This window comes from Lichenostomus cassidix, chromosome 4 (genome assembly GCF_008360975.1).
Source record: "Lichenostomus cassidix isolate B80296 chromosome 4, HeHo_3.0, whole genome shotgun sequence".
In the NCBI taxonomy this organism is placed as follows: Eukaryota; Metazoa; Chordata; class Aves; order Passeriformes; family Meliphagidae; genus Lichenostomus; species Lichenostomus cassidix.
Genome location: NC_139484.1, coordinates 35,148,093 through 35,161,656, shown reverse-complemented (window position 1 = coordinate 35,161,656; position 13,564 = coordinate 35,148,093). Strand labels below are relative to the sequence as shown.

The following is a 13,564-nucleotide window of genomic DNA, read 5'->3' as shown; positions in this document are numbered from 1 at the left end:
TGGCATTGGAGCTTAGTAAGCTCCTTGCTCCTGTCATACCAACAGCCTGCCTGACAACACTTCAGTTGTGTCAGCTGCAAACATGCTGCTGGTGTCTGCTGCAGCAGTACTTTGATCATGTGCAGATGGAAAGCAAATGTACCATGCAGATAATACAACTGCTCTTAGGTTTTCTGTAGTTTGATCTGGTTTTATATACATTATTTTGTAGGCTGATATGACCTTTTCTGCTTCACACATATACCGTGTTGGCATTTCAAGTGAGGGGAAAAACCTCGTCAACACACTTTTTAGATCATGTATCCATTATTTGCTGGTGTTTTACTAAAAATGCTGGCAATTTTCCAGTTCATTAGGGATCATCTCAGATCTGACTCTGCTGGCAAGAGATAAAGCTATTATGATACCAACAGTAAAATATTTAACCTAAATTAAGAAAAAAAAAATGTCCCTACTGCTTACAAAATAGTAGCATAATAATTACAGTGCTAGCTGAAGCAACTCTAGTTTTAGTGTATATGTACCTAAAGGAAAACTGTTCTGTGTCTTTAATTCCATAGAAGCTGTCTTGGTCAATTAAGTTACTGATAGGTAAAATGGTTTGCAATGTTTACTTTAGTTGTTGTAAGCAAGGTATTAAAGGCTTGAGGTCTCAGCAGGGAAGGCCCTAGGAGAAAAAGAGTACTGACTTTGAGCTAGAAAATAATTTCTCCCCTAAGAAAAAATTCATACTGATTATTTAAAACACTTCAATTCCCATTTGGCATTTTAGGCAGAGGATACTTTTAAGCAAGCATATTGTCCTAGCTCAGCCAGCCTTCAGTCCTACTGGCATGTGTGGGGATAGACATGATGGTTCCACGTGCAATGCTGCTTTTCCAGCTGCACTGCTCTGATGCTCATCCTGTTACGGGGAAAACAAAGGAAGACTCTCACTGTTCTGTGTAAGAACTGTGAAGCCTTTCCACCTGACAGCTACTCAGATTACAAGAGATTTATAAGCTGCGTTGTCCTTTATGTTGTTCCTTGAGAAGTCATTTATCTGCCTGCGTCTTACGCTGCCAGGGCAAGGTGGGTATCAACTGCTGCCATGCTGACTGGAACAGCAGTTCATGCAAAACCACATCTGATCTATACTGCACAAGACCTCGTCTTTCTAGAAAGTTTCATAAAAGTGGTTCCTCTTCAGGCCTCTCTTGTCTTTGAGACAAGATACTACAAGATGCATACTACAAATGGCAAATGTGAAACAACTGATAAGCAACCCTGTAGCTACTCTGGCAAGAGAGAAGTTTTACTAATACACAAACTTTGAATGCTGAAGCAAATTATACTTTTAGTAAGTGCCAAGAAACTACAACTGCTCAGAGGACCAAGAAGACTTAGGGCAACAGAAGCTCTAGCAGCTCTGGAGTGTTAAGTGATTGCACTAGCTGCATCTGTGCTGTGGAGTAGTGTAGCAGGGCATCTCACCCCTCAGAAGAGCTTATCTGTTAGCTGTAACTGGTGAAATAACTCAGGGCATCTCACCTCTCACAATTGAGGGGCTTGCTAGTTAGTGAAATAACTCAATCAGGACAGCTTGTCTTGCAGTGAGTTATTTCAGCGCCATGGAAGTAATGCTCCCAGATGACAACAGCTATCTTGCTGTGGAAGTGAGATCGGGAAAGATAAGCAGGAATTTCTGACAGACGTTTCACTTTACAAACTATAAAAGCTACATCAAATTCTGACAAAGAAAAAATCTGCACATTCTGTGGAAATGTGTGGGGCTTTCTCCCCAGATTTGGGATGCCTTCTTTGTGTTACTCTCCCGGGGGTTGAGTGAAAGGACTGTGTACACCATCGCTATTTCGGTGGTAAATTACATCAACTCCCAATCTATACTAGTTCTTTGCCAGCTTTAATCTAGTATTTTGATATTGTGCACTGTTTTATGTAATCAATTAGTTCTCGTTGTTGTATACTGTGTACTAAGTAACTCTGTTTAAGTCCTTTTGTCTGTTATCTCCTGTCTATTTAATAAACAACTCACTTTATAATGAACCAGAACTGCTATCCCTAGAACTTGCAGGCTGGAGCAATTTTAGATGCAGTCCACCTAAATTTAAGCCAAAAATCTGAGGCTAAGGCAGGGCTTGTCGGAAGTTCCCACTTGATCAGTGACACGTGGTCACATTGGAACCTGATGAAAAGTACTTCATTGGCACTTATGCTAATGCAAGATGAAGGGCTTGGATGGAGAGAAGTAAAAAAGAACAAGCAGAATAATGAAAATAAGCTCACAAATGTCACAGTTACCTACCCCTCCCTACAAAGAGCTGCTCATTCCCTGGATATTAGGGTCAATTTCTACATAAATTAGATTCATTACTTCAAAATAGTGCAGAGTCTGGGTCAGAGACACAGATTTCCTGTTGTTACTGTTTCCAGATTTTGCTTTGGACGGAGAATATGCTGAGGTTTCAAAGTGCCAGAATGTACATTGCGGAAGTCCAGCCAGGACTAATGAGTGTCAGAGCCCACCCCAATGGCAGCCCTGCTGTGATGTGCCTGCATGAGAGACCTGGAGACTTTCACACATAAGAACCATGTCTGTCTGTCTGTCCTTTCTCTGTTGATATGGATTAATCCTAGCTGATCCTTACATGAGAATAATTATAAGTAAAGATAAGAAAAAAGCATCTGCCTTTGTGAAAAGGAGATAATTCCTGTGAATGAGCAGATCCCTACAATACTGGGATCAGAGGCCGTCTTATCTAAAACTATTTACAAATCATCTTGACCCTGTTCAGGTTTAACAGCTCTGTGTTTTAAGTCACAGCACTATGTTTACAGCAGCCACATCACCAGTTATAAACAAAGCACCTGCTGGCGTGATGTGGACTCAGCTACCAATGCATATAATGCATCAAGCTCCAGCAAACAGAACATTAAATAAAGTGTTTTCTGAAATAAACAGAATACCTGTAATTGCAATAACTTTTTGTCCGATGCCAATACTTAACTACAAGTACGTGCCTGTTTCTTTCATGTACAACCACTGAGCCAGGTTGTGTTTCCAGGCACAGCTTGTGAATTCTGCAAATTGTTGCCTTGATATTTTTCCTAGTTTTCAGGTTTTATAAACCTGTATAGAAGCTGTTTTCTTCTATTACGTTTCATTAGTAGAAAGTGGCCTACATGGAAATATCTGGGCTTGGTTTCTGCTACAGTTACATTTTGTGCTTGCTCTTCTTCATGTTCCCACTCTCCTCTTTATTGCTACTTACTCAAAGGGGTCGCTGGGATCAGCTCTCTGGAGCTCTGGAGGAATCGGTATTCTTTTGTAGTACATTTCCCAGTCAAAAGCTCCTCGCATGGCATCCCCCGCCTGTGCCTCGTAGCCAAAGTGATTGTGGTCAATGACATCGATCATAGGACACACGATGGTTTTGTGGTTAAGTGCAATCTGGTCTGAAAAATGAAAGTAGAAAATAGGAAATGGCATGTCCGGTCAAGCCATCTATCATATTACTGCAAAGTGAATCCCACAGGTTTCTAATGTTTGAAAATTGCTTTTTTTGTGCCTTTTGGCCCCCCAAATAATTTCATTTTTCAAATCTGTATCAAACCTTTATTTAAAGTAGAATTAATGCAGTCGGCCAATGATTAGAAGTATTTATGGTTCTTTAAAGGGAAGCAAATCCCTGTGAGACCCACAGGAGTCCAGTCATCTGTATCTCTCTCCCATTGCTACTCTGAGCTGTCCCCAGTCTGTCAGCTATGGAACAAGCCAGCAAGCAAATTGTAAAAATACTCCTTCATCTGTGGGGATTGTGTTGCAGTTTTGAGGATGTTGCAGCAGACTTTACCCTAGAGCTTCTCTACCCAGCCCGGTTCAGCGCCTCAGTGCTCCAAACCCTCTGTCCCAGGGCTGGACACTGCGCTCTCACCGGCCGGGGAGCCATAAGGCTAGCTCTGGTTCGTCTGCTTCCACAACCGGCGGTGATAAAGGAGGCGAGGAGGGTCTATGCGTTGTGTCCATGGAAGATGTTTATTCGCATGGTGCAGCAGAGGCCAACGACCTCCCCGAGGCAGAGATGCCTCGAGGGCGAAGGCCTCACATGCTCAGCACATGCGGAGCATAAACACACGTGGAGCATAGACAGCAAGATGGCGGAGGGTAAGGGGTTTTATAGGGAAACAGAGAGGGGCAGGGACAGCACACAGGCCCAGTGACCTCTGGGTACAGGGGAGGTACAGGGGCGGAGTTAGGAGTACAGGAACCAATAGGGGAAACCCGAGGGAGTGGCCAGGGCCACGTGGGGTTAGGGTACAGGAACCAATAGGGGAAACGGGGGCGTGGCTAGGACTGTGTGGAGTAGGGAAGGCAGGACAATAGGTGACAAGTACAGTCGTTAAGAAAGGGGTGTGGGGAACTTGCAGCTATTATCACAATAGGATTGTGTATGGCAAGCCCCTGCGAGAGAGAGATTTGTTACTAAATGTGAATCTCAGCCCTTGCAACCATTCCATCACTGTTCCTGTGGCTGTAGTGTGCATCAGCTTTGAGATCAAAGGCTCCAAATTAAAGACAAACTCCAACACAAAAGAGCAAAACAGAGCTTGTGTCCTTTTTTTGTACCAATCTTTGAGTCATACAGAAAGCTCCACAGTATTATTCTTACCTGCTTTCTAAAGAAAGGAGTTTAGTTTTGCTTCAAAAAAAAAGTTAGAACTGTGAGGCTAAATCAAATACCCATCTCTAGCCATAAGCTCAGGTGGGCCTGAGTCTGCTTTGGTGAATCCTATTGCTTAATCCTATAGAGCTCCTCTGAAAAGAAACACAAGTAAAGACGACAGCCTAACATCAAGAACTAGGCAGAAGAATAATGGTTTGAAATGAGGACATACAGAGAAAACTTGTAGCTGTATTGACATGAATGGACAGTAAAAAGTACCTACGAACCCTCAAAAAAAACTAAAATCTCAAAATTCCAAGTATAATAAAACTTTTTCTCTGAATGGCAGCTTAGATCCTTTACATTTAGTACACTTAAGGGCCTATGTGGAAAACTTGGTCTTTGTTTTTAAGGATTAGATTTCCCTGATGCTTGGTAATACCCTAAAAATAATCAGAGGTCTGTGTGTGGATTGAACACTTAGATAGGAAGGCAGGCAATCCTGGTATAATGATTAATGATACAGATTTTGCTTCCATACTTCTAAGGGACTGGAATTAAACAAAAAAAAAAAAAAAAGATTATTTTCACAGAACATGAGTCTTTATATTTATTCTCAGTAGTTTAAGTTTAGAGACACTGTCCAAATCAGAGACCAATGCTGACTGTTAGTGAGAAATGACTATGACTGGAAGTTCAGCAGGTTTTTCCATCCTTATCCTTCAATAGTGAAATAAATTTAAAGTACAGGCTCTCACAAAATTCTAGGAAACTCAGAGATAATGGCTGCATTACTGTTGCTATTGCCAAATATAATTACATTCACTAGCATACTGTATAGTGTTATCTGTAATCATTATATAAAGTCACTTTTACATAATCTCTTTCCTGTGATGGTCCTGCTAATAGTTACAGGGCTTATAACAACCTGTCGCTGATTCCCCCCTTCTAAACTGATTGGAGGAGAGAAACCAAATGGGATTGATTTGTCTGGAGCAGGTCAAAGGTAGGCTCAAAAGGCTTTAGCATCCTTCTCTTCATCTTTAAAAGCTGCTGTCTTTAAATACACTGAAGGATTTGAAGTCCCCAAGTCACATGCAGAGATAGTGGGAAATTTATTTGAGCAATGCTCAAACTCAATCTCAGTCTTCATTTCTGCAACTCACAAGAACTCTGCAAGTATGATGATGCTTGCCTGCCTGTTTTAGTGTGTTTCTGCAGAACTTACTTCTCAGCCCCCAAAATATTTCAGAGACAAGGAACTACGGGAAAACATTGACTTTTGATGAAACGAGGGTGTTTGTAGTTGCGCACACTAAAAGACAGAGTAACCAAATTTGCAGCCTCAATGCTTCCTTCAGTATGCCTAAAACAATGAATTTTACATACATACTACTTAGGCTTAAAGGTAGCCCCAGTATGAATTTAGGAAACAGAAAAGGCTGTAGGGCTAGCTTACATTTCACAAGTGTGCTGGTATCAGAGACTTAGATATGCAAACATGCTGCTGCCTTTATCAGCCACTGCCCTTTACTCCACCTGCTCCTCATGCCAGACACTGAAAGCCACAGCTGAAAGGCTTTACAGTTTCTCTTCCATTACCTTTACTCCTCATCTCCTCAAAGATTCCTAGAGGTCTGAAAATATCCATGTATTATTTCACTGCATATACACTTCAGTTAAAGGGAAGAACAAACAGATAAGCATCACTGTATATGGAAAAATCTTGAAGATTGGAGGGAAAGCCTGGGAACAAGAGGGAACATTGCTCAGAGCTTTCTCCATAGCAATTTTAACCAATATATACATACAGATTTGCATTCACCCCTTTCAGGATCAAGCAGACTAAGCAGATATGGCAATAAACAGAAGTTATCAATATTGAATGAGTCACTATCTCAGAAATATAGGCTTTATCTTTATGAGAAAGAAGTACGCCTTTAATTTCAAGTGCATGTTTCAAATTGGGCTGGATAAAGCAACAATGCCAAATTGCAAATAGTCTTAACTTTGCAATTTTTCAATGATGTTAATATTTTTATTGTCCTACTTAAATACATGACTACAGATAGTGACATTTGAGTGACTCAGCAAATTATCTCTTGTTTTCTGAGTCGTCATAAGTAGTTGTACCGTCAGTTTCCCCACTGTCAAGCAAGACGTCATATACATGTTGTGAAGATGGATAACAAGCAGATGTTTTGATAACTTGCTCAGCATAATCCAATCATGACGTATTTTTAATTGTTGGTCAGGAAAAAAATCTGTTTTAACAAACCTATTTCTGGTAGCCTATGTCACTACTGATCTACTGTCCATCTCTCCTCTTGCTGCTCCTGCAGCAATATCAGGAAGGAAATACGTGCCTGCACCTTTCTGGTTTGCCACTCAGTTTCTTACCTGCAATTCATGTGACTTCACACTGCACTAGACTGTCAACTGCTGGAGCCCAAGCCAAATCTTTCCTTCTGCTGAGGAGTGACAGCAAACAGCTGTGTTTGCCAACATTTTACATCACTACAGCTGCCTACTCAGTAAGCATCAGTTAAAACTCTCTATTATCTCAGAGTGTCTTAGCTAAGGTTAAGAGCCAATTTAAGATAAAGAAATTAAATAAAGCTTAAAGAAAATAAAGGCATTTTACACCCATTTTTAAGAAAACAAAATGAAGAACTGTAACTGAAAACAATTGTGACTCAGCTCCACAAAGCCTTTTAGATAACCTAAAAATACTGAAACAACCCAGTCTTCCTTTGGTCTAAAAGTTGATAGTCGATTCTGAAAATATGAGTTAGATACCTAAATAGCTCTGAGAATCATCTTTAAGTGATTGCCTTTGCTTTCCTCACCCCCTCCCCATCCTCTAACTTTGAAGGTCTCATTTTGAACAAAACCTGGTTTGGAACAGCAGAAAATGTTCCCTCTTAGTGAAGACTGCCAGTCCAGAGCAGGGCTGAACCACGTACTTGTGGCAGATACAATCACAGCTAAAATAGGACAGCTTCAAAGCAATAAACACTCAACATGCCTTCTGTGGTGGTTTCCCTGAATGACTTCAGTCGCATGCAGTGCTCAGTGAATCGCAAGATATAACTTCAGATAAACATTTGAAAACATACACTTGAAAACATACATTAACTTTACTATTATTAGCAGCCAGGTGTCATCTGATCTCAGAATAGTAAATATTTGCTATCTAAAGTTCATAGGAAAGTTCTCTCATCCCTTTAGAAAAACAGGGCAGAGAGAAAATGTACAAGATGTGTGTTCATTTTCTATTTGTCCTTCATGTTATGCTCCACTTGTTATTTTTTCAAACTAAAGCAGATTTGATTCTGGGCTTCAGTATTCCTCAAGACTCATTTCTAGATCCTCTAGCTGGTTGGTTATCTATGAATATTCTACTATATGTGGACTAAGATATAAGAGAGAACTAAGGAGAACTGGGCAGCGCTACAGGGTTACAGATGCACGTCTGGGAAGCTGCCCAGAGGAAAAGGACCTGGGGGTGCTGTTGACAACAGCTGAACATGAGCCAGCTGTGCCCAGGTGGCCAGGAAGGCCAATGGCATCCTGGCCTGTGTCAGCAATAATGTGGCTAGCAAGACCAGGGCAGTGATTGTCCCCCTGTGCTCAGCACTGGTGAGACTGCACATCCAGTACTGTGTGCAGTTCTGGGCCCCTCACTGCAGGAAAGACATTGAGGTGCTGGAGTGTGTCCAGAGAAAGGCAACAGAGCTGTTGAAGGGTCTGGAGCACAAGTCCTGTAAGGAACAACTGAGGGAGCTGGAGTTTTTAGCCTGGAGAAAAAGAGGCTGAGGGAAGGCCCTATCACTCTCTACTACTGCTTGCAAGGAAGCTGTGGTGAGGTGGGGGTTGGTCTCGTCTCCTAGTGATAGGACAAGGGGAACTGGCCTCAAGCTGCACCAGGGGAGGTTCAGATTGGCTATGAGGAAATATCTCTTCAGTGAGAGAGTAGTTAAGCATCGAAACAGGCCACCTGGGGAAGTGGTGGGCTCACCATCCCTAGAAGTGTTCAAAAAATGAGTGGACATGGCACTTTGTGATATTGTTTACTGGTCATGGCATTAGAGCAAAGGTTGGACTCGACGGTCTTGCAGGACTTTTCCAATCTTAATGATCCTATTACTCATATCAGATGAGAAAGCAGGAAAAGGAACTGTTTTTCCAATTTGCAATTTTCTTGTGTTTAAGTTTGCAAAACTGAAGGATTACTGCTGTAACCTAGCAAAACACTTCAGAGGACAAGAGTAAGAAACTTATTGGTTTTTTTTTTTAATTTGTTAGAATGCATTTTGTGCAGTAGGGCAAAAACAGAAGCAAAGGAAAGGTGGCTGTACATGTAGAGTACTTAGGCTAACTTGTTGGGGCTGCATGTAGAAGGCTTGTTTTAACCTGCATTTCTCTCTGTTCCTTTATGCTATTTGTGCTTCACATGAAGACAGAGAGGTCATTTTTAAAAAAGCAGATGTTGTGATTGAGGGCAAAGGGGTAACAAGGGGAAAGACTGTATGTATGATTTGATGTGGAAGCTAGAAAGGATAAAAATTTGTGCATTATCTTGTTACTGATCAGAAAAGAAACTAATTACTAGTATTTTTCTTGGTCTCTACTGATAGCTCATTAGCAGAACAGCACATCTTCTTGCTGCAAATGCTTTATCAGCTTACTGTGTGGCCCAACAGTCCTAACAACAAAATACAAGCAACGAGAACCATTAATTAGTGAAACCATAACCTTCTGTGTACATACAGCACCCTTTTAAAATTAATACAAATTTCTTTATTAGGCAACTCAGAAATTTTCTTTGGTTAGGGTAGCAAAAAGCACTCACTTTGCAAAGCATACATACTTTGCATGTAGTCAGGTGTGTAGAAAAGAGAACGTTGTTTCCTGAAGTGAAATCCTAGACTACAACAATTGATTCTTTCCCTTCCTTTAACTAATGGAGCTTTGCTGGCTGCAGCTGGAATCCAGCAATGCAGTCAATAGCAAATCATTCTTTCTGAGCTTCCTGTTGTGAATGCTGTTGCTATTGGATTTAACACTGAAACCTTGGATATATTTACAGCAAAAATGGTTTTGATGCAATGTGGAAGACTAGGAAGCAGTAAAATATCTGCATAACAAAACTTTTCAGGTGTTTAGTAAGGACATAGCATAATACTGGATTTAGTAGTGTATTTAGTAGTAGTAATAATGAAATAAATTGTAACTATAATAAGCTAAAGCTAAATAAATACTGCATAATTTTACTAATCCTTTAGTCTCAAGAAACAAAAATGCAGCTGCTCACAATTTTTGGAGCTCTCTCTCATACTGACACCTCAGACACTGCAGCAGAACTCCAAACACTTTGATACAGGGTATGTCCTGCTTACTGTGGGACAAGTGTTGGTTGTATGTTCTGATTTTATGCCTGATGAATGCTCACACACTTACTAAGCAAGGGAGGCAGCCAATTCACGTTGACTTCACAATGGGAATCCAGGAATGTCAAGACTTCTCCTCTAGCCAGTGAGGCTCCCAGCAGTCTGGTCCGAATGAGCCCTTCTCGTTTCTTGGTACGTACAATCCTCACCTTGGCAAAACGGACCATGTATTCCTCCAGCTTCTCTTTCAAATGTTCTAGAAAGAAGGACAAAAAAAGCGTCAGTGGTGCCAGGCGTGGAGGAACCAACAGAAGGACAGGTTGGCATACAACCTTCAAGCAGCTCATCTACTTCCATCTCTTGTCACTTCAAGCCCTCCATGCTCTGCCACAAATCCTCCTGAGATGGTTCAGAAAGTCCAAATACTCTGTTTTATCACACAGAGGAAGACGCTGACACTCTGCTGCAGTTGCTACTGGCAACCTGCCACCCATAATATAATGGCCAAAACAGCTGCAGGATATTCATCCATTCTCTGGCTCCTGCAGCCCAGGGCCACACAAACATTCTGGCGTGTCGTTTTATAAACAGCGTCCTTTCCAAGTCAGTTTCCTATATCAACTAACTATGAAGAACTATGCATGGAAATAAATTTTAAAAAATAAAACTAGCATAAGATTGTATTTTTAATGGGAAGGGAAACAGACATGAAGAAAGCTCTTAATAGTTGGATATCAGCATGAAGCACATAGACATCTGACTTCCTAATAAAATTAAGCTGGAAATGTAGAGTAGTTGATAGGTTCTCTGATCTGCAAAGTCTGGTTCTGTTTGTATCGCAAAACATCCTCTTTGGGAACATTTTTTCTTTTGACAAGAAACACACACTAAGAATCATAAAAAACCCAACAAGAAAAAACACCCTACAGTTTTGCCTCCTCCTAAATACATCCACAACACAAATCCTGATCTTTGGTCTTTGCTATAACACCTCAGCTTGCTACTCATTACTTTGGAAAAATATGATAATTTCATTTGCCAGGGGAAAAGGGAGAGAAAAGCTTAGTCTCTGATAATTAAAACCGTTGATAATCTACATTTATTGATTCTAAGCGTTGCAAGCCAAGTCTCACTGAAATGGCTTTGTTAGGTTATGATTGTTTCTGATATCAGCTACTAATTCTTTGGGCTTTTATGGGCACCACAGGCCTTGTTCCTGTCCTAACATCATTACAGATTGCAAGAAGTTTGCTGCAGACTAGCTGAAAGGATTTCTATTTAGCAGTATCCTGGAGTATATAATGGTGACACAAAAATTAAAGGAAATAAGCAAACAAGTTACAGAGCAGACAACACAGGATCTTGGGTGAAAATAAAATTAGGCTCCAGTGAAAAAGGGCTCCCTGCACATTTATTTTCATCTGGTTTTTTTCCTAGCTGACAAACACATATGACTTTCCAAATCTACCTGCAGATTAGGAAGAAGTAGAACGCTGATGTGTAGTTACGTGTTTTTAGTGGGAGAGTTCTACATGGGATGGTCCTCTGTACTGAGGAATCCTGATGCACGCTGGCACAGAGGAGCTACTGGGAACATCAGCCTGCAAGGATTACAGAACAGACTGGGGCTTCTGGAAGGAGAAACCCAACACTTTGGAGACATCCTGAGTCAAAAGAGAGGTCTGTGCTCACAGTACTGCCTGGGAGAAGTATTAGATCAAGTGAGTAAAGCCATGTCTGAGACAAAAATAAAAATAAAAAATGACATTCAGATAAATACAGAATGTGTTTGTTTTCTGCTCTGTGGTTGACTGTAGAATAGACATTTAAATCCTGAAATAAGAAGGAAAGAAGTATCCCCCTTTTCATCCCATTTCATTATTTACATACTGTTGGAGTTTTATTAACTCCAACACAATCCCCCAACAGTAACAATGGCAAGAGATGTTCTGTGTCTTGAATGATGGGTTTTGTATGACCAACCATATTCACAGGACAAGGCCTGTGTGCTACTCTGACTCATTTTGGGTACCAGCTACAATTCAGTTTTGTGACTGAACTGAGGTTAATTCAAGCCCTGGATCATTTTCTGCCCACAGGCAAGACTGTTTAAAGTGTGTATTTATTGAACTGTTTTTCTGTTTTTATGAGCTCCATTGAGACTATTCCCATAGCGCAGGAATATAGAAGAAGGGAAATAGACCTTAAAAACAAAGATACAAAGACCTTGCAGGTAATATAAGAAAGTCTGTTAGGGCTGTCAATCTGGATTTTTTCCTATATTGTAAATCGTATCATCTAATAGCCATGAAAAATGAAAAAGCTCCAAAGTGACAGGTTATTACATATTTCCAAAGTAAATCAAATCGAATCAGTTAGGTGCCATAGGTTCTGTTAGTCCTCAGACACCAGAAATTTTTCGTAGCTCTCTAAGGTCACCTAACCCTTCTCCACTTCCATCCACAAGTCTTCAGTTTGTTTGCACTGAATAGTGCATAGGGACCCAACACCAAGAGCCAGACCACACAGCTGCACATTGTGCAGACAGGTACTGAAAGGAATTGGGTTACTCGGCCTGAACACTCCTCTCCAACTGTGGAAGCAACCGCTGCATGCCTTGGCTAGAACACAAATCCCCAGTCGTCACCTGCCTGCCCTCAGAGATGGGCTCACTGGTGAGACTCCAGCTGACCAGAGGATCCTGCTCACAGCTCTGAATGTGATTATGTATCAGATATAATTGCTTTACTCTTCCCTGTTTCTAGAGAGTTTCCCTTCTTGTAGGTGAAAGCAGCTACCAGGAAAGCACCTAAATGCTCTGATGAGAGAAGCAGGAACCTTACTTGGATAACCCAAATTGCCTGTGGTATTAGTAGGCTCTCTGTTGCCTGTAGGCACATGTGAGTTGGACCTTCACCAGCTGGATGTCACAATGGTTAGGGTAAGGCCCTTACCACAGGCAGTTTGAATATGGCCACCATTGATGTTTAAATGAATTAATACAAACTCACTCTTTCCATGCATTCTGATTGTTATCACTTGTCTTGAGCCAAATTAATTCACCGAAATTCAGTCTCATACAAATGAATTAATTTCGTTCCTTCCACATCTTTCAGTGAGCAAATTCTGAAAGCTGAGTGCCTATCTTCTCAGGAAAACATTTCAGGGAGAGATGATGTAAACTCTCAAATTACGATACATTCTTTTCTGTTCTTATAGCAATTGCTAAATAACAATAGAGTTGAATAATATGATTTGATTTTCATCAGTTGTATTAGAGCTTGGAGTCCATGAAATCAACGGCAGTTCACACTGTTCTTCCATTGCAAACTCAGGAAGAAGGCCTCTTGAATTTTAATTTTTTTTTTTTTGCAAGAATAATATCTGAAATTCTGTGGAAAAACAAAAGCTTGTACCACCTTCCGCCCTCTCTCTCAGATAGCTCTTCACACATTTCAGACAGTATGTCACCTGATTTGTGAAGAACTGAGTTAAAACATCCCGCAC

General features: G+C 40.9%; 1 protein-coding gene across 3 annotated transcripts in view; it reads right to left on the bottom strand.

Moving 5' to 3' along the window:
- The window catches only part of GALNTL6 (polypeptide N-acetylgalactosaminyltransferase like 6), a 428,069-nt gene that overhangs the window by 67,732 nt on the left and 346,773 nt on the right, over nt 1–13,564 (bottom strand). For all 3 annotated transcript variants that reach the window (XM_085058681.1, XM_085058679.1, XM_085058680.1), the window contains exons 5-6: nt 10,128–10,313; nt 3,273–3,456 (exon numbers count right to left, since the gene is read on the bottom strand). In XM_085058681.1, the coding sequence (XP_084914807.1) occupies nt 3,273–3,456; nt 10,128–10,313 (370 nt within the window). The remainder of the gene's footprint in view (nt 1–3,272; nt 3,457–10,127; nt 10,314–13,564) is intronic.